General features: G+C 44.4%; 1 protein-coding gene across 4 annotated transcripts in view; it reads left to right on the forward strand.

The window, feature by feature from the left end:
- Positions 1–21027, forward strand: part of Klhl22 (kelch like family member 22) — a 39119-nt gene extending 18092 nt beyond the window's left edge. For all 4 annotated transcript variants that reach the window (XM_047562294.1, XM_047562291.1, XM_047562293.1 and 1 more), the window contains exons 4-7: positions 1464–2182; positions 11165–11357; positions 16463–16696; positions 20043–21027. In XM_047562294.1, coding sequence (XP_047418250.1) covers positions 1464–2182; positions 11165–11357; positions 16463–16696; positions 20043–20408 — 1512 coding nt within the window. In that variant the 3' untranslated portion in view covers positions 20409–21027. The remainder of the gene's footprint in view (positions 1–1463; positions 2183–11164; positions 11358–16462; positions 16697–20042) is intronic.
- The last annotated feature ends 533 nt before the right edge of the window (positions 21028–21560 follow it).

Consider the following 21560-nt stretch of genomic DNA (forward strand, 5'->3'; position numbering starts at 1 on the left):
ACTTATACATATCCTCCTATCATAAATTATCTCTAGATTATTATAATATCTAATCCAATGTAAATAATATGTAATTAGGTGTTATACTGTATTGTTTAGGGAATAATGACAAGAAAATGTATGTATGTATTCAGTACAAATGCAATTTGTTTTTTCGAATATTTTTGATCTGCAGTTGGTTTTTTCACAAGTAGAACCGGCAAATAGAGAAGTTCAGCTATATTTCCATTTTTATTTATTTTTATTTATTTATTGGTATTGGGGTTTGAACCCAAGGGCTAAAGTCTTCACCAGTAAGCTTACCCCCAATCCATTTATTAGAGACAGGGTCTTGCTAAGTTGTTGAAGGTCTTGTCAAGTTGCTAAGGCTGGCCTCACTTATGATCCTCCTGCCTCAGCTTCCTGTGTCACTGGGATTGTAGGCATGCACCACCATTTCTGACTGTATTCCATTTTTAGAGAAACTCTAAAATCCTGTTTCCTAAAGGATTTATCAGCACCTGGTTTGTTATCTTTGGTATTTTTTCCTAGAACACATCCCTGTGTCTTCTTTTCTTCTCATAGTCCTTAAATGGCATTAGCAGGGAGGAGGGCAGGCTGTGGATCAATTCTTGGCTCCCTCTCATCCAATTGCCATTCCCACAGTTGCCTTCCTTCCCATCCATCAATGCTTTTGTGCAGTGGGGAACAGGTAATTCAGCCACCTGGGGACCCTGCTCTCACTGGAATCAAATGGTTCTCTTGACTCAGGCAGGGGTCTCAAGATGGCTTGCTAGATTTTCAAGATGGCCAAGTCACTATCTTGGGGGTGAATGCTTTCTAAGTGTCTGGTGATACTCTACTGGAAGTTCTGGTCATATGGGTGGCACTGGGCTTTGGTAAGGTCTCTGGGCCTGCAGCTTTGACTGAGCTGCCTGTAGTGAGAGTTCTGGCAGGAGAAAAGAACTGGGTATATATTTTCAGTCCCTGTACTTTTGGAGAGGCAGACTCTTCTAAAAAGTCCTAGGTGAGGTCAGAGTGGGTCCTGGGCTCCTTCCCAATCAGGGATGTCTGACACGATGATAGTTTGTGCTGCTTCATACTTCTCTGGAGAGCCTGTTCTTTTGATGTAAAAGACAGTTGACATATATAAAGGATCTTCTCTATGCCAACTAGTTCCCGTGCATTCATCAACATATTCCTCTCAACTTTAACTATTCCTGTTTTATAAACAAGGAAAATGAGGCTTAGAGAGGTTAAGAATATGCCATATGTGGCTTACTTGGTATATTTCCTAGTCAGTCTGTTGTAACCCCAAACAACTCTAGTGTGTCTGGAAAGGTTAGAGACAGTTAAGAGGGGCTTCTACTTTACCTTACCAACTCCAGCTGACTGTGCAAGCTTTATTTCTACCATCACTCTATATCCCACTCCTCAATGCTATTGGCTAACCCAGGCTTGAGTGGGTGTCCTTCTCTTTGCAGATTCCAGAAATTATCCATTTCTGCTGTGATTTCCTCATGTCCTGGGTGGATGAGGAGAACATCCTTGATGTCTATCGGTTGGCAGAGCTTTTTGACTTGAGCCGCCTGACGGAGCAACTGGACACCTACATTCTCAAAAACTTTGTAGCATTCTCACGGACTGACAAGTATCGCCAGCTTCCCTTGGAAAAGGTCTACTCCCTCCTCAGCAGCAATCGCCTGGAGGTGTCCTGTGAGACTGAGGTGTATGAGGGGGCCCTGCTATACCATTACACCTTGGAGCAGGTACAGGCTGATCAGATCTCACTGCATGAACCCCCCAAGCTCCTTGAAACAGTGCGGTTTCCTCTGATGGAAGCTGAAGTCCTTCAACGACTGCATGACAAGCTGGACCCCAGCCCACTGAGAGACACAGTGGCCAGTGCCCTTATGTATCACCGGAATGAGAGCCTGCAGCCCAGCCTGCAGAGCCCCCAGACAGAGCTGCGTTCAGACTTCCAGTGTGTTGTAGGCTTTGGGGGCATTCACTCCACACCATCCACAGTCCTCAGCGACCAGGCCAAGTACCTGAACCCCCTGCTAGGAGAATGGAAGCACTTCACTGCCTCCCTGGCCCCCCGCATGTCCAACCAGGGCATTGCAGTGCTCAACAACTTCGTGTATTTGATTGGAGGGGACAACAATGTCCAAGGATTCCGAGCTGAGTCCCGATGCTGGAGGTAGGAAAGGCCACTTGTTGGTACCATTATCTTCAGGTGACACTGTAGTGCAGGAGTCATATACTAAGAAGGCTGGTCAGCAGACATGTGAAGGGCATGTCACTACAGACTTGGTTCTCCCATTTGGTTTTTACATGAAGGTTGCAGCTCGTCAGGGATATACTTGTTTTGTGGAATAAAACCCAGGTGAATTCAGAGACTGTGGCCTGTATTGATACAAGGAAAAGGGGCACCAGGGTTGCTTTCTTTTCTTTTTTTGTCCCTGCTTCTCAGAAACCTCCTCACCCTGGATCTCAGCCTTGTCATGGAGGAGCCCAACTGGCTCAACCCAAGGAGTGGGAAGCCATGGCAGGAAGAAACTGAAGAATGCTCGACAGGGAGCTGCTTCTTTCATCTTGCTGTCTCTTGAGCTTTGCTGTTTCTCATTTCATCTTCCTTGCTGGTTTCCTCTGCTTTTACTTCTCTTTTAACTACCCCCCATGGTAGAGGATAACTTCCTGTTGCCATGCCCACATGAGCAAATGCTCAGTCCCAGGAGCAGGAAGGAACAAAAAACAGCACTGAGCCTTCTGCTAAATTCTCCTTATCCCTTTTTTCATCTGAGTGCTAGGTATAAGGTTCCCCTGGGAGGAGGCAATTTTCCCAGGGGGGGTTTGTGGATTGCTTCTAGCTCTATCAGTCAACTATGCTGTGATCTCAGAGACCCATTTCTTTGGACAGAGCAAGGGACAATAGGTCAGATCACCACAATGTAGTAGTGGTTTTCCAGGGACCATTCCACCATACTTTGGTGCATGTGAAGTCACCCCACCCTGCCAGCTGAGAGTGCTGCAGAGTGCTAACTGCTTCTCGCAGCCGTGAGCTAGGCACTGACCCACTTTTATGTTCATGTTCTGTCTTCTGGGATAAGGGAGGGGGTGGAGTCTGGCTTGACCATGCCACTTGGAATCAGGCATAGTAATCCTAAGGAAGAGACAGCCATTCCTCACCCACCTCTGTTCTCATAGCCCCAGGAAGCAATCAATCACCTTTTTTACACCAGTGAGACTTAAAACTTGCCAGTAATATGTTGTGGTTAAATATGAAGAATGGCAGAGTTCAGAAAGGAGGAAATAACTACCTTCATTTCCTCTCTAACCAAATGCTGTCTGTCCCCAGTGGGTGTGGTTGCCCCAGGATCAGGCTTACCTCTGGCCAAACCTCAAAACTCCCTTTATAGGGGGTCAGTTTTGCAGCAGTGGGACCAAGCATAGGTCTCTTTGCCTAAAGCAATCCATAATTCTGTAAAGCAGATCTCTCTAGAGTATTTTGGCCTCTTGTCCTGAGTAGAAGTTGTAAACAACTCTGTGCCCAGTCCCTATAGGACTTTCCTCAGGGGTAACATATGGGAAGTCTGCCTGCCCCTATACTTTATCTTCCTGTAATGAACCGTTGATTTGAGTTTCACTCAAGACAGTGGTCCAAATTCTCTTCTTGTGGACATGTGCTTTAAGACCAAAGCCAAACTCTGGATTAAGCTAATATCAACCCCTGTAATCAGTAACCACAGTTTCAGATATCCCTGAAGAGAGTAGGCACTCACAGGGTAGATTTGGTGGGGAGTGTAGATTTGGTGGGGAGGACCATGGCCTGCTGGCCTGCCTACCAGCTAACCTGGTTATCTTTCATTTCTACAAAATGAGAAACTTCTTTCATTTCCCAGTGGTTTCAGAGCTACCAAATGAATCTTTTGTGTGTCTACCAAATGAATCTTTTGTGCGTATGTGTGTGTTCCTGGGCATTGGACCTGGGGCTTCATGCATGCTAAACAAACACTCTACCACCTTAGCCCTGAGTTTCTTTTTTTATTTTATTTTTCATAATTTAATAGTTTTAATTATAGGAATATAAAGATAAACATTGTAAAGTATTTAAATGCAATTCATGACACATACATAGGCATGTTTTTATGCACATATATGTATGCGTATATGTGGAGAAAAACTGTAGAGCTGACAAATGCCAATCAGTTGTTAGGTTCAACAAGCATGTGTGATAAAACCTCCTGTCAGGTCAGAAAAAGAAAAAATTTTCTTAAGTTGATAAAGCATATCTAGTAAGAAAAATAGGGAAATATCCTATTCTGGAAACAACTAATTTCAATAAAATGGGCCGTTGACAGATAAGACATCATAATGTTGTTAATAGTCAACATTGTATTTGAAGCTCTAAGCAATACAACAAGACAAAAAGAAAAAAAAATATGGGGTAAATGTATTAGATAAAACTGTAAAATCCTACAAAATCAAGTAAAAAAAATCATGAAAACATTAGTAGAATAGCTAGATAGAAGATCAATATAAGGACATCAATAGCTTTAATAATAGAGATGAAACAATTTTAAAAATAACAAAAAGGATTCCATACAAAGTGGGAAAATTTAAAATATCTAAGAATAACTATAAAATGTGCAAGATTTATATGGATAACCTACTTAAGAGCATATGGGACCTATATAAGCAGAGAACTATACCAACTCCAAACTACCAACTGTCCAAACTATTATACAAAATGCAATGAAACAATTAAAATATCAACATGTTTTTCTACAACAAGATAATATAATTTCAAAGTGAATTGGGAAAGGTGTACTTGCAAGAATAGTCAAGGCTGATTTTCTTTTCTTTTTTGGCAGTTTTTGTGGTTTATTTAAGCACAAAAAAATGTACACATGAGTCATCTATTTATTTTCTTTGCTGCTCAGTCTGGTATTGCAATTGGTGACTCTGATGGCCTGCTGGGCTGCTCCATGATGACTTTAAGATTCTTGGAAGAAACATGGTAGCAGTCTCATCAAAGAAGGGTTTGTTGCACATCAGCAGCATTTCCAGCTCCTTGACAGTATGGATAAGGAACTTCTGGAGGCCTCTGGGCAGCACATGCTTTGTTTTCTTGCTACTTTCATACCAATGTCTGTCATAAAGATCTAGCCCTTGAATCTTCTCTGTATCCTTTTGTCAGTACCTCTGATTTTCTACCAATTGTGCTTAATTTTGGCATATCAGTCTGACAGGTGCCAGATGAACTTTTGATCCTCTTTGATGATTTTGGGCTTCACCAGAGGTCTGAGGACAGCCATGATGCCAAATAGAAGATGGCTGCCACTTTTGTAGGCAGCACTGAGGAAGACAACCCAAGGCATTCTTTAAAAGACCAGATAGGACTGGGGTTTTAGCTCAGTGGTAGAGTGCTTACCTAGCACATGTGAGGCACTGGTTTGATCCTCAGCACCACATAAAAGCAAATAAATAAAATAAACAACAACAACAATGGGGTCTGGCATGGTGGTACATACCTATAATCCCAGTGGCTTGAGAGACTGAGGCAGGAGGATCATGAGTTCAAAGCCAACCTTAGCAAAAAGCAAGGCACTAAGCAACTCAGACCCTGTCTCTAAATAAAATACAAAATAGAGCTGGGGATGTGGTTCAGTTCCCGAATGCCCCTGAATTTACTCTCTGGTACCAACAGAACAAAACAGGGCTGGAGGTATAGCTCAGTGGTAGAGCACTTGCTAGCATACACAAGACCAGTTTCAGAGGTCTCAATTCATAGATGGTTGACTCCATTGCACTGGGTCGAAGGTGAAGCAGAACATATGATGGAAAGGCATGGAAGAGGAAAGTGGATTAAGATATGGCAAATAGGAAGCAGAGAGCAACCCTGAATTGCTTAATTTGAATGTTCTGAGATTGGCTCCCTTTCCGCACTTCATAGTTCACCAGCCTTAGAACCTATAGGCCCTCATAATGTTAAAAAAACAATATTTTGCAGTAAGTTAGGGTTTGCATTCTAAGGAGTAAGTGCATACCAGGTTGTATCTTTAAGCTCTGATACAAACTGGATATGGTGGCACAGGCAGGAGGATGGCAGGTTTGAGACTAGCCTGAGCAACTTAGTAAGACCCTGTCTCAAAATTTAAAAAATAATAAAAAAGGGCTGGATATATAGCTCAATGGTAGAGTTCCCTGGGTTCAGTCCTCAGCACAGATACAGAAACTACATGTGAAAAATTACCTCTCTTAAAGCAAATTGTATTTGCCTCCACGATACCACATTTTCTCTTCTTTCTTTGATTGCATCTTCATTTATTTGATTGTATCACATTACTATAATGAAATACCTGAGGTATTCTACTTCATAAAGAGAAAAGGTTTATTTAGTTCATAGTTTTAGAGATTCAAGTTTTAAGGTCTGTGAGTGGGGTTACCCATTGGTTTGGCCTCTGTTAGGGCACATGGTAATAGTGGGAGCATATGTTGGACCAATAGTCACATCTTGAACCAGGAAGCATAGAGAGAGAGAAAAAGAGACCACAGTCCCACAGTCTTCTCTGAGAGAATGTCCTCAGTGATCTGAGGACTTCCCACTAGGCCCAGCATCTTAAAGGTCTACAGCACTCCCAGTAGTGCTACCTTGAGGACCAACTCTTTATATATGGACCTTTGAGAGGCACTCAGCCAAGCCACAGCAATTGCCCCCGTTGTTCTTATACTTTCCCATAGCTACTGCTCCCCCTGCCAGGTAACAGTACCCCTACTATTGAACACTAGTAGTAGCCCATCCCACCTAAAATAACAATTTTGTCCTACCTAAAATAACAATTTTGTCTTTTTCTCCTTTTGCATTGCCTTGACTGGTTTTTTTGTGTGTGTGTGTGTGTGTGTGGTGCTGGGAATTGAACTCATGGCCTTGTGGCCATGACTGTTAATATTTTTAAGTATATTTAAATTTAAATTTTTTGGTAGACTTTAAAACTTTAACAGTCATGGAAATGCATATAAGTCATAGAAATACAGAGGAAAAATAACTTAGTAAATTTAACAAGGGCCCCTCCTTATTAAGTTTTTATCCCAGCTCTAAATTTCACCTCTGAGTTTGCAATAGTTTTGTATTCCAGAAATCTGGATTAAAGTTACTTAGTCAGTAAAGGGTGCTGTAACAAATAACCACAGACTGTCTTAAACACAAACATTTCTCACAGTTGAATCCTGGGAAGTACAGATTATGGTCTGGTTGGTACTGGTTGGTACTGGTTGGTACTGGTTGGTGCTGGTTGGTCCTAGTGAGGGTTCTGTCTTGCCATGTCTTCACATGGTGGAGAGAGCCAGCCCTATCCTCTCCCTTTTATAAGGGTACTAATTATATTATGAATACCCTATCCTTTTGACCTTATTACCTCCCAAAGGCTCTATCTCCAGGTATCATCACATAAGGTATTAGGACTTAAACATAAGAATTTGGGAGGACAGAAACATAGTCCATGGCCTTAACTAAAATTGTATCTTTTTATGCAGTAATAAAACATCTATATACATATATATACAAATATATAATATATATATATATATATATATATATATATATATATATATATAGTTGTAGGTGGACTCAGTACCTTTATTTTATTTTTATGTGGTGCTGAGGATCAAACCTAGTGCCTCACATATGCTAATTGGGCACTCTACCACTGAGCCACAACCCCAGCCCCAAAACTTATTTTTATTAGGAAAAATATTTGAAGATCTGTTCTGACAAAATGAAAAATTAATCCAATAAAGAGGAGCTGTATAGCTTAGTGACACAACACTTTCCTAACATGGGTGAGATCCTGGGCTCAATCCTTAGCACTTAAAAAAAAAAAAAGAAAGAAAAAGAAAAAACAGGGAAATAAGAAATCCACAAAATTTTGATATGTCTAAATTATTGACTCCATGTGGTGTCAGTGTATGTGTGTGTGTGTGTGTGTGTATACATATATGCATAACACATATTCTTAAATCTGAAGCCATAAAATCTAAATGAAATTAGGCTAAGAAACTGAGGACAGGAGAGCAGAAGGAAGCAAATGAAGGTATTCAGAGGGTCTTTTCTCACTCTGGTGGGAGAAGCAGATGCTGATGTGGTCTAGTCCAAAATCAGGGAGGAGTGGTATGTACTTAGAGGAGCGCAATGCACAGGAAAGACACAGTGAACAGCTCCATCCAGTCAGTTGACAGGTCCTCTATGAGCCTGAACTGCCTGGCCTAGCCAGACCTTTCCCTGGCTTGTACTCCTGTCATTCAGATCTCAGACAATGCCTTCCCAGGAAACCTTTCCTAGTCACTGGAAGAGATCTCTGTTTTCCCTAACCCCTCCTGATTGATAGCTCACTCTCTCCACCAAGCTTACTTTATTATTTTTTTTCAAGGGATCTGACATTATACAGAGCACTTGTTTGCTCTGTTTAACCTATTTCCCCTCTGCAGTAGAAGGCAGGCCCTGGTCTCTCTGAATTCCCCACACCAAGTGCTGTGGCAAGTGAATATTTATAGAACGAATGAGTGATTTTCTTGATGGTAGTCTACTCTTTCATTTTCTACACTCAGCAGACAGTGTGTGTTTACCCCAAGCCAGATACTTTGCTGAGATCTAGGAATACAAAAATGAATTCCAGTCCTTTAAGCATTCCTCACAAGTTAACAAAAACTTGTATTTTATGATTCCTTAGCTTTCTAGGCAGGTGATGTCACCCCATTGGGCAGGTATGGAAGCTGAGTGAATGCCAAGAGATTAAAATTGATGCTTTGGGCCAGGCACAGCGGTGTGCACCATTAATCCCAGTGACTTGGGAAGCTTAGGCAGTAGGATCCAAGTTTGAAGCCAACCTCAGCAACTTAGTGAGACCCTGTCATAAAAATAAAAAATAGGACTGGGGAGATAACTCATTCGGTAGAGTGCTTGCCTTGCAAGCACAAGGCCCTGGGTTCAATCCCCAGCACCACAAAAAATAAAAAAATAAAAAAATAAAAAGGGATGGAAATGTGACTCATTGGTAAAGTACCTCTGAGTTCAGTCTCCAGTACAAAAAAAAAAAAAAGATGCCTTGGTATACCCAGCTAGACAGGGACAAGTTGGTATGATCCAGATGTGTTTCTTTTCTCCTGAGGCACCTCTTTCCTATATTCCTGTTTGGGGGAGCAGCTGGCCAGGGGACAGGGGCTGGAAGAGTAGCTACAGAGTGCATCTAACTTGTGGTTTTGATTTTTGTAGTACTGGGAATTGAACCTAAGGCTTTATACATGCTAGGCAAGTGCTCTACCACTGAACCACATCCCTAGCCCCTCACATTTTTGGTGATGAATGAAACTGACTTCTTTACTAGCCTGCATAAGGCACAGACCAAAAGAAACCTTAATTTATTCTCTTTAGAGTCAGTTGAAGTAAGACTTGTTCTCCTTGGAGTTGGTCTTCCTCTGGAGAAATAAAAACACTTGTTTGAAAGAGGCCATAACTGCCTGCGCACTTGGGCAAGGAAGCTTCAGAAACAGAGCTGGATAGATGCTACCGCCAGCTGGTAGATGCCATGGTCACCTCCAGGGAGAGGGCCAGTCGTGGATCAGGAAGAGAGTTGGGGGGCTTAAAGCTCACAAGTCCTGGCCCCTGGTGGCTCAGGGTTCATCTTTGTTCACCCTACAGCACAGCTATCTGTTTGTTCCATGTAGACACAGCAAAGAGCCAGGTCTGGTTATGAAGAGCAAGTGAAGAGGTTCCCAGGAAATGGGGCAAGCCCAGGGCAGGGGGTACTGGAAAGGTGGACTGTGTACAATGAAGGACCTTGAGTGCTGGCCTCAGGTGCTGAGCTTGTGCATTTGGCTTTGGTAGTGTGAGCAGGCACTTTGCTGGTGTGGACAGGAGCAGATGGACAGGGGAGCACAGGCTCCATTGAGAACAGGTGAGCAGCCAGGTGGAGGTGACTGAGAAGTGTTTGCAGAGTAGTCCAAGGTGCAAGAGAAAGCAATGGATAACAGTTGGCAGTCCTGGGTAACTGAGGTTACCCCAATGGAGAGTCAGAAGCCCTGGGCAGGCATAAGGGGGATAACAGCAAAGGAGGGGAGAGGAAACCTGAGAGGACAGTGTGGGAGGACAAAAAGGAGGTGATTGGCTCCATGCAGGTGGTGGGAATTAGACATTTTTATGACAGTTGTTAGGGAGAGAGAGAGAAGGCAGGGCTCTGATTTGGGTACAGCTATGCTATCTGTGAACGGGACATGAGCTTGCCCTTATATCAGGAAAGTGAACTGTAGTGACAGAGCTGGAAGGGTGCCAGGCTCAGTAGGAGGTTATTGTCCCTCACTCTTTATACCGAACCCCCTGCCTTCTCCACACACCTTGAACCTGGGTTGCTTAACATTGAAGGTCACATTCCCAGCCATTCTCAGCACAAAATACTTCCTAGGCCCAGACTTCTTCAGCCTCATGGGCCTCCTGCAGCCAACCCTATGTCTGTCCTCCTGTGGGGGTTGCCAGAATCCCACAAGACCCTGCCTAGTGACCATAGGTCAGGGCAGGAGTTAGTGCCCCCACTAGAAACCTCCAACTGGGGAGATCAGGAAAGCCATGAGTTCAGGGAACAAGATAGATATTTCAGATGCATGAAAAGTGTCTAGACAGGAACCTGACACATGCTGGATATTGCAAAGCTGACAGTGATGGGCATTGTGTACAGGACACACCTGAGCAGACTATATGTGATAAGAGTGTTGAAGGGTGGGGTAGAGGCTGATGCTGCCATCTAGTTGAGAGGCTATAACTGGGAACCTTACTGAATGGGGACAGGCAAGATGGAAGTGACTGTAGGAATAGCTGGTAGACAGCCTGGGGTAGATGGTTGAGTGGGCTAGAAACCACCCCAGAGGTTATACCTGGAAGGGGCCACCATGATGGGCAGAAACTCAGGAGGCTCCTAGCCGTAACTTCCAGGCCATGTGTGGGGGTGCCCCTGCGCTCAGGTGTATAGCAGCCTGTTTACATGACTGTGGGTCAGCATGTCTTAGCAGTTGGGGGCTGCCAGGGTGGAGAGACCATCAGGCCAGCCTGTGGCAAAGGGGAAGAGTAGGGAATAGGAAGTGCAGGCCTAAGGGCACTTGGTCAGTGACATGCTTTTCTCATGTCCCCTCAAAGGTATGACCCACGACACAACCGCTGGTTCCAGATCCAGTCCTTGCAGCAGGAGCATGCAGACCTGTGTGTGTGTGTCGTGGGCAGATACATCTATGCCGTGGCAGGCCGAGACTACCACAACGACCTGAATGCTGTGGAGCGCTATGACCCTGCTACCAACTCCTGGGCCTATGTAGCCCCACTCAAGAGGGAGGTAAGGAAGCCCTCCAAGAAAGGCATTCTGTCTGGTTCCCTTCCCCAGGGTGTACAGAGTGAGAGGCCCAGGTGGCTGGTCCCAGGTCAGGGCCCAGTGAGCAGAGCCCACTTTGACCCCAAGATCCTGCACTGAGTTGGTTGATGAGACCCCTGAGGTTCAGCCAAGCCACCTGGAGAGAGGGCACAGTGAGAGAATTCAGATACTATTCATCAGACCAGTTCCCCCTCCTGATTCTCACATGCTGAGACCTTACCACCACTATTGGCCCTGTAAGCTGCTTTTACCCTATGGTTTTATATAGATAGAAACTTCCCTCTTTTCTGTCCCCTAGCCCACCTGAGATGAGCTGGAACATTTCTAAAAATATCAAACAGGAGAGACTCTGAGAGAGAACAGCACTCTCAGCAGCCTGGTTTACAGGCTAGTGCCAGCATTGTTGTTTACCCAGCCACTGACTGGGTATACCTTTGGGGATACTGGAGCACCACAGACAAGAGGATGATACGGAGGCTACTTACGTAGGCTCTGCCCCAGGCTTGGTCAGCACTGACTTGGAGGCCTTGGCAGTAGCTATGACATTTGGAAGCCTCTTTCCACTGCCTGACATTTTTTTCTCCCACTCCCAGCCCCACTTTAGACTGAGACTTGGACCTCAGCGGTTGGGAGTAGGGTTTCCCTGATGGGTCCAGCTCCTCTGTGACTGTATGCAAGTCACTAGCACAACCCACATGGATTCCTATCAACTTTCCTCACAGGAAACTGTACTCTTTCCATTGTGACCTTCTACCTGCTCCTTAGCTTCTTGGGGGGACCCTCCATTACCTAACTCTGGAGAAAGGAGCAAATTTTGCATGGAAAAGATCCAAGGCACCACAGAGTGCCACCTGGTGGTGCACACCTGTAATCCCAGCCACTTGTGGGGCAGAAGAGGCAGGAGGATCCCAAGTTCAAAGCCAGTCTCAGCAACTTAGCAAGGCCCTAAGCAACTTAGTGGGACCCTGTCTCCAAATAAAATATTAAAAAGGGCTGGGGGTATGGCTCAGTGGTTAAAAACCATTGGATTCAGTCCCCAGTACCGAAAAAAAAAAAAAAAAAAAAAGTCAGGGGATCCTTGAAATCTGATGGATGAGAAATGCTTCCTAATCCCATTCCAGGAGTCATGGAAGGGTCATTGGGAGGGGCTTGGGCGGTTTTTGAGCTGCAGGGTTAGTTTGGGAAGGGAGCTGCAGTTCTCCAGTTTGGCCACCAAGGGGCTGCCTTGGCCTGCAACTAGCTACACCCTGGAGGCCGATTCACCCTCACGCTGTGCTCACCATCCCTTCTGCAACTACTAACCACCTACCACATACCAAATCCAGTAGTGGTGAGAAATAACAAACCCCATCCCCTAAGGGGTTTACAGCCTTGCAACAGAGGCCATTATTAACTACCTAGCAGTAATGTAGTTATAACTAGTAAGAGGAGTGAAGGAGGTGAAGAAGGGATTGAACTGAAAATTTTCTGGATGAGGGCAGGACTCTTGCAGGGCAATGAAGATGGACTGTTTGGGGCCTTCTGAGGCCTAAAGGAAAATAGGCATCTGTCTTCATGGGGAGAACTAACTTTCCAGGGCAGAAGTGACTTCACAGTCTACCCTGAGAAGGAGGAAGTTTAAGAACCACTTATGAAGAGAAAATGTCCTGGATGAGCAACAGAAAGCAAGGAGAGTAGTGCCAGGCCTTTACCAGGGCCTGTGCTGGGCTGGGCTGTTGAGGTGGAAGGAAATATGTCGTCTAAGGTGTGGTTTGGAGGTAACTTACAATGGTTCAGAGACTTAAGTAATGTAAAACTATAAAATTTTTAGAAAAAAACTTCAGGATTTAGAGCTGGTAAGTTTTTAGACTTGACCTCAAATGCAGGAGCCAAAAGAGAAAAACTGATGTTAGACCTCTTAAAAACTTTTGCTTTGTGCTGGTGATATAGCCCATCACGTAGAGTGCCTGCCTCATATGCTCGAGACCCGGGTTCAAGTCCCCAGCGGAAATAACAAACAAACGAAAACAAAAACTTTTGCTTGAGAAAGACTTTTAAGAGAATGAAAAGAAGGACAGAGTGAGAACAAATATGTGCAAACCACATATTTGACAAAGGACTAGAAAAGACTAGTATTGAATATATAAATACTCTCAAAATACACACACGCACCCCATACACATAATCTTATTAAGAAGGTAAAGACTCAAAGGCAAAGGACTCAAAGAGACATTTCATGGAAGAAGCTGTACAGATAGTAGAAAAGCACAAGATAAAGTATATAAATTAAAACCACAGTTAGAGAATGACAGATAATGATGGAAATAAAAAGAAGTGACAGGGTTGAGAGTGTAGCTCAGTAGAGTGCTTGCCTAGCATGTGTGAAGCCTGAACTTGATCCACAGCACTACCAAAAAAAAAGACAAGGTCAAATGGTAGTGAAACTGGATTGCTCATGCTTTGCTGGTACGAACGTAAAAGGCACATACTCTGGAAAGAGTCTGGCAGCTTCTTCCAACTATTCTCAGCATTGCCATCCTGAGGGGTTTCCCAGAGAAAAACTTCTCTGTATAAATATATTAATAGCAGCTTTATTGGTAATAGCTAGGAACTGTAAAACAAAGAGAAGTCTGCATACACTGTTTTGAAATAAACCTCATCCACTATAGTAGTATCTCATTGTGAATAAATAGATGTCCTTCAACAGGTGAACGGTTAAATAAGCTGTGGTAGATATACAGCAATAAAAGGAACCAACCATGGGTAAACACAATCTGGGAGAACCTAGATAGGCATAGAAAGCCAATCTTAAGCCAGGTACTTTGGTGCACTCTGGTACTACCAGTGATTCAAGAGACTGCAGCAAGAAGATCACAAGTTTGGGGCCAGCGTTGGCAAATTAGCAGAGACCCTGTTTCAAAATTAAAAGGGCTGGAATGTACCTTAGTGGCAGAGCACTCCTGGGTTCAATTCCCAGTACTGGGCTAAACACACACACATATACACACACACACACACACACACACACACACACACACACAGGAAAAAGCCAGTCTCAAAAGGTTATGTACTGATTTCATTTATCTCTGTGTGTGACACAGTGGTACTTTACCACTGAGCTACATTCCCAGCCCTTTTTGTTTATTTTTTAAATGTTTAATTTGAGAAAAATTGTGGTTGTAGATGAACAGAATGCCTTTATTTGTTTATTTATTTATTTTGTGGTGCTAAGGATTAAACCCAGTGTCTCACATATGCGAGGCAAGTGCTCTGCTACTGAGCTACATCCCCAGCCCACTTATTTTTTATTTTGAGATAGGGTCTTGCTAAATTGCCCAAGCTGTCCTCAAACTTGTGTTCCTCTTCCCTCTGCCTCCCGAGTTGCTGGCATTACAGACATGTGCCACTGCTCCAAGTTCACATAGCAAACTATAGAAATGGAGAAAAAAGAGCTTGGTGGTTGCCAGGGATTAAGTGTAGGAGTTTAGGGCATCAGGATAGTGCATGTGGTTATTGTCATCTTAAATTGAGCAACAAAGAGACCAACTCTTCAGAACAAAGCATTTATTCGAGAATAGTAAAGGATTGCAATGCAGAATATGCAAGCTATTGGCAGGCCAAAACCATAGATGCATCTAAGGCAGGTAGGGCAAGGGGAAGCCTTTAAAAACAAAGAGAAGGACTAGGGATATAGCTCAGTTGGTAGAGTGCTTGCCTTGCACATGCAAGGCCCTGGGTTCAATCCCCAGCACTGCAAAACAAAAAAACATAGAGAAGTCCACATAAACTGTTTTGAAATAAACCTCATTGACTATAGTAGGAGCTCATTGCAAGAGTTGGCAGTTACTCATTACTAATGCTGGACTGTTGCTGGGAAGTGTCCTTATAAAAGTAACTTATGTTTTAGAGATCCTTTTTAATGGTTCTTATCATGGTCATATGTGCATGAGAGATCTTTCTTCAAGGCCTCCAGCTCCATTTTGACATAAGGGACTCCATTTTGGTACTGATAACTTTCACACAATAAAAGGGCAACTGGGAGATCCTGGTGGTAATAGAAATGTTCTGGGACTGCATCAATGTCAATATCCTGATCAAGGTATTGTTATGTAGATATACAAACTCTCACATTGAGGGAAACTGTGGAGGGTCTCGTTTCTTCCAACTACATGTACATGTGCACCTACGCCTTTCTCAAAATTAAATGTTTCATGAAAAAATAAACCTCCTGCCTTAGATGGTAGAAGACCAAAACCCTTGGTATGATTTCTGCCCACTGTTTTATCCACCTCTCCAACTCTTTGCCCCAGCCACATGGCCTAAGTTAGTGACTATTGTCTGTGACTATCCTGAATCCTCTACCTGCTGAGGGACTTCTCTCCCCCTAAACCAAGCAGTGCTATCTGTTGGCCTTCTGGTTGTGAGTGAGTGAGTCCTGGAGGCAGTAGGGCCAGTGTGAGGTGTGTGAAAGTGGAAGTATTTTCAATCTATGGTTGGTTAAATCCATATATATATAGAACCTGTAGATATAGAGGACCAACTATATTTGATTTTTTGGTTTGTTTGTTTTACATTTTCCTCCCTGTTCCAAGTTTCATGTTGGTAGGTACTATCTCCAGACAGATTTGGAAAGCTGGGTCAGCAGGCCTACAAAGTTGTTTGCCCAGTGAGAGTGGGTACAGTGGAGGCCACTAAGAGTGGGTCATCATTTCCCCGTGCTGTGGCCTTCTCCTTGACTGGCTGTAAAAGATACCTTGATTTTCTTGGCGTTCCCCCACACAGATGTTTCCTTTAGGGGCAGAGGAAAGACAAAGATCACATTTGGTCTCTGGATCCATACATGAGTTCTCTATTGGGAAAAAGTCAGGGATCGATGAATAGTCCAGCAAGAAGCCAGGGGACATTCTCCCTAGCATGTAAGGAACAAATCAGGAAGTGGTGAAGCCTTGAAGCATTATCAGGCAGGTTGAGGTGGTGAGCAGTCTTGGCAGAAACTGCTTGGCTGCTCTTTTCACTCTTGCCCCTTCCTTCCTTTCCTTCCCTTCCTTCCCTTCCTTCCCTTCCTTGGCTCTCTTGGTGGCTCCACACAGGTATATGCCCACGCAGGCGCAACATTGGAAGGGAAGATGTATGTTACCTGTGGCCGCAGAGGGGAAGACTACCTGAAAGAGACACACTGCTATGACCCAGGCAGCAACACCTGGCACACACTGGCCGATGGGCCCGTGCGGCGAGCCTGGCATGGCATGGCCACTCTCCTGGACAAGCTGTATGTGATCGGGGGCAGCAACAATGACGCTGGCTATAGGAGGGACGTGCACCAGGTGAGCCAGGGCCAGGGCTGCCCACTTAGGTCATTAGAGTGGTTTTAAGTTCACAGTACAGTTGAGCGGAAGATACAGATAGTCCCTACACTTGCATAGTCTCCCGACTATGGGGAGCAGCATATGTATTAAAGTCGGTAAACCTGCAATGTCACATCTTTTTTTTAAACAATAACAAAAAAACTTTATTGGAAGTATATTTATACTTCTCACTGAATCTTTCAAAAAGTTGAACAACCAAAACAAAAAACAAGGCTTCTGATTTTCACATTTTTTTATCATAAACTAGCCACTGAATATATACCACTAAGACAAAATGACTCAGAGTAATGTGCTGGTGTGTCCCCAGTTCAAATGACCACTCCTGGGACAACAATCCCCTATGACCAGTATGGCATCGTACAGAGTTTGGGCCAGGAGGAGAAACTTGGCAGCCAGTCCCAAGGTACTCCTATAGTAACTTCTGGATTCCTTTATACCAAGCCTGATATGATACTGCTTATTTTAGTCCACTTTTTCATCCCTATGACCAAAAGACCTGACAAGAAAAATTTTGAGAAAAAATTGAAACTCCTAAAGGTCTCAGTTCATAGACAGCTGACTCTATACATCTGGGCTGGAGGGGAGGCAGAACATCATGGTAAAAGGGTTGGTGTAGGAAAGCAGCTTAGGACATGGCAACAAGGAAACAGAACTACACTGGCATATCTTAAACCCCAAGTCAAGCTTACATTAAGGTTCACTCTTGGTCTTGCACATTCTGTGGGGTTAAACAAATGTATAATGACATGTGTCCACCATTACAATATCATATAGAGTAGTTTCACTTGTACCTTTATTATTACTAAAAATTTCTGTTGCTGGGTGCAGTGTCACATGTAATCCTAACTGCTTGGGAGGAAGATAACTTGAGCCCAGGAGTTCAACACCAGCTTAAAATCAAAAAACTTTTCATTATTTAGTTACTATAACCACATTGCAGAACATTGTTTAAAAAAAAATAGATAAAGGTGAGGAAAAGTAGTGTTCCTAACTGGGCCCCTGCATCATTGGTTTTCAGTTTTTCTACCTATGAATGATTTGAATGGTTTCTGCCTAATTTCATCAGAGAGCATCCCAATATGCTTCTCTTGATGATATTTGTTCTGGGCATTCTTCAGTTTAACACTTAGTTTTCATGACCATGTCCTGTCCTGCCCTTCCCAGTAGCTGTGTAGCATTCCATCAAACTGATGTGTCATTTGGATTGGTGTGAGCTTTAACCATTCCACATAACACGATGAATATTTGAGTTGAAGAACTTTTCAGGCATTTTGGATTTTTTCCTTAGTTTCATGCAGTGGTTCTCAAAGTGTGGTCCCCAAACTAGCAGCCTTCACCTCACCTATGTTTGTTGTATTAAGAAGGCAGGTTCTCTTGGGCTGGGGTTGTAGCTCAGTGGTAGAGTATTTGCCTAGCACATGTGAGATCCTGGGTTCAATCCTCAGCACCACATATAGATAAAGTAAAGGTATTATATCCATCTACAACTAAAAAAAATATATATTAAAAAAAAGTCAGGGGGCTGGGGAGATAGCTCAGTTGGTAGAGTGCTTACCTTGTAAGCACAAGGCCCTAGGTTCGATCCCCAGCACCCCCCCAAAAAAAAAAAAAAAGTCAGGTTCTTAGACTCAGCACCCCATATTCCTGATTCAGAAGCTCTGGGGATGGGACTTAACTGACTGAGTTTAACACACCCTCTCATGGTGAGAACCTGGGCCAGCACCATTAGTTTTTAATTACTGCCATAACAAATCTCCACAAACTTAGCAATTTAACATAAATTTATTATTATGGTTCTGTATGTCATAATTCCAACAGGCTGCCATCAAGGTGTTATCAGGCATCTTTCCTTCATGGAAGTCCTAGGGAAGGATTCTCTCTGCTTTCTCAGGTGGTTGGCAGTATTCAGTCCTAGTTGGTGGTAGAACTAACTGACTGTTGGCTAAAGGCTTTTGGCTTCTAAACACTGCTTCATCTTCAAAGACAGCATGGGCAGATTGAGTCCTCATTTCTCTCTTCTGTCTGACTTTCCCTTTCCACTTTTGAGGATGTGTGCAATTACAAATGCTCTTCCATTTATTGCGGGATATGTCTTTGGTAAACCCATGGTTAAATTGAAAATGTCCTAGGTCAAAATTGCATTTAATTCACCTAACCTACCAAACATCAGTTTAGCAACAGAGTGTACTATAGCAACCTGTTTGTTTACTCTTGTGATTAAGTGGCTGACTAGACGCTTGCTCCCTCTGCTTAGCATTGCAAGAGAGAATCATACCATATATGCCTCACCCCCAAAAAGGTCACAATTCAAAGTAAGATTTCTACAGAATGTATATCACTTTTGCATCATGAAGTTGAAAAATTGTAATTGAACCATCTTAAGTTGGTGTACCATGTGGGTCCACCCAATGAATCTACCCCCAAAAACCACCCGACATTGAGGTTCATACCTTTAACCCCATCTGCAAAGTTACTTTTGCCCCATAAGGTAACATATTCACAGGTTCCAGAGATTAGGGCTGGACATATTTGGAGGGCCATTACTCTGCCTACTATAGCTAGTAAGCCACAGTGGTTAGTCAAGAAGATAAGATGTTATGGCTCTTAATACATATTGACAAATTCCTTTCCTGACTTGTCAGACAGATTCACAGTAGTATGGCTTTACAACACCTTCACCAGCCTTGGATTTTTGTTTTTCTTCCCCCCAGAAAGGGGAGACGTGTAAGTTGTGCATGTCTTGCATTACTAGTAGGTTGAACATTTCCCTACATCTTTGTTTACTGTTTTGGATAATTTAGAAGACAAGAGAATGTTGATGGTCATGATTAGTGAGCAACTACTTCCACCTTGTGCTACCTGCAAGTGATGGGTGCTATAGAGAGAGGTAAAGACGTGTAAGTGGGGTCCACATCATCAGTCAGCTTCAGTGTTAGCCGAGAAGAGAGAAGAATGTGGAAAATGACAGCCTGCTGAAGTGGAGACAGCTGCACACATGGTAGGAAGAAACTGACCATGGGCTGGGTGACCTGGAGGAAGGCCTATGTCCAGGTGAGGCCAGAGGAAACAATACTGTTCTGGACAAGGGGCTAACAGTGGGCCTCCTGCAGACCTGGCCATCTCTGGGAAGGTCATTATCACCTTGTCCCATGGGCAGGATGTTTCAACTCTGACTGTGCATCATTATTCTAAGACCTGTCAGAGAGTGGTAGGTAACTAAGGCTGCCTTGGTCAGCAGGCCAGGGACAGGTTGGCAGCCTGTCCCAGCAGGCACCCAGGCTTGACCCTGGCCTTGCTTTTACAGGTGGCCTGCTACAGCTGCACATCTGGGCAATGGTCTTCTGTCTGTCCACTCCCAGCTGGACATGGTGAGCCTGGTATTGCGGTGCTGGACAGCAGGATTTATGTGCTGGGTGGCCGCTCTCATAACCGTGGCAGCCGCACAGGCTATGTGCACATCTATGATGTGGAGAAGGACTGCTGGGAGGAGGGGCCCCAGCTGGACAACTCCATCTCGGGCCTGGCAGCCTGTGTGCTCACTCTGCCCCGCTCCCTACTCCTTGAGCCACCCCGCGGAACCCCCGACCGCAGCCAAGCCGACCCGGACTTTGCCTCTGAGGTGATGAGTGTGTCAGACTGGGAGGAGTTTGACAACTCTAGTGAGGACTAGGGCTCCAGTTCCCAGCATGAGAGGGTGGGATGGCAGGGCGACAGCAAGGCTCTCAGGGCCTGAGCCAGAGCACCTGACTCCAGAGTGGAGGACCCTCCCCCGGCACCTGTGGCTCACTGGCTTCTGCTGCCCTTCTTCACTCCAACCCCTTGAACAGCCTTATGCAGGCATTTAGGGGGCTGGCTGCGGTTTATGTTACCATGGGAAATGTTCCCCAAAAGCTGTGGTCCTCTGAGGGAGTGACCAGGACCAGTCCTCCACAGTGAATACTAGCATCACCAACTGTCTTGGCCTTCCCCCTCTTTCCCTGGGTTTGGTCCCTGTTGGGCTAAGAAGATCCCTTCTCCAAAAGAACCTGAGGACTGACAACCCAGGTGAGAAGGACTGAGGCACATGGTGCCCTTCTTTCCATGAACAGAGTGGAGCTGGCTGAGCAGTCCTGAGTTCTGCCTAATAGTAGCCATGACCTTGAGCAGTTGGGAACTCCCACGGGACACAGAGGGAGCAGAAATACAAAGATACCTGGGGCTGGTTCTAGTGATGAAAAGATCCCCTACTGCTGGGTTTTTCTGACCCCATGTTGTTGATAAATGAAATAAAGCATTAAACTAAAGGTGTTAACTGTTTCCCTGTGTCCAGACTCAGTTCCTTTCTAGTGTGTTCCAGTGGCATCCCAGGGAAGCATGGATTTGCAGGGTCAGAGCTACTCTGGGAGATGGGCTGTGGCATGGGAGAGGTGAGGCCCCACCCGACACTAAGAGATCATGGCCTTCCCTCAGGAAGAAGCACAGTAAACTCTCCAAGCTGACACAGTGGTCACCAGGAAACTGGGAACCTGCACTGATGTGTGGCAGGTGACTGCTTCACCTACTTGAACGACCTCTCTGGTGAAGTCTACCACCAGGGCCTGTTGAACTTCAGTCCAACTCCAACTAGAAATCTCTTAGGACTGGGGATAGCAGCTCAGTGGTTTAGTACTTGTCTAGCATGAGCAAGGTCCTGAGTTGGATCCCCTGCACTGCAGGAATAAATCAACAGTGGGGGGAAAGCAAGTAAAGTTCTGGCCTTAGCACCTGGGGAGGGAAGTAGCATCAAGGGAAGGGACCATGAAACACTGTCCCATGTTCAGACCTTGCTCTCATGAAAAATCTT

This window comes from Sciurus carolinensis, chromosome 8 (genome assembly GCF_902686445.1).
Source record: "Sciurus carolinensis chromosome 8, mSciCar1.2, whole genome shotgun sequence".
NCBI lineage: Eukaryota > Metazoa > Chordata > Mammalia > Rodentia > Sciuridae > Sciurus > Sciurus carolinensis.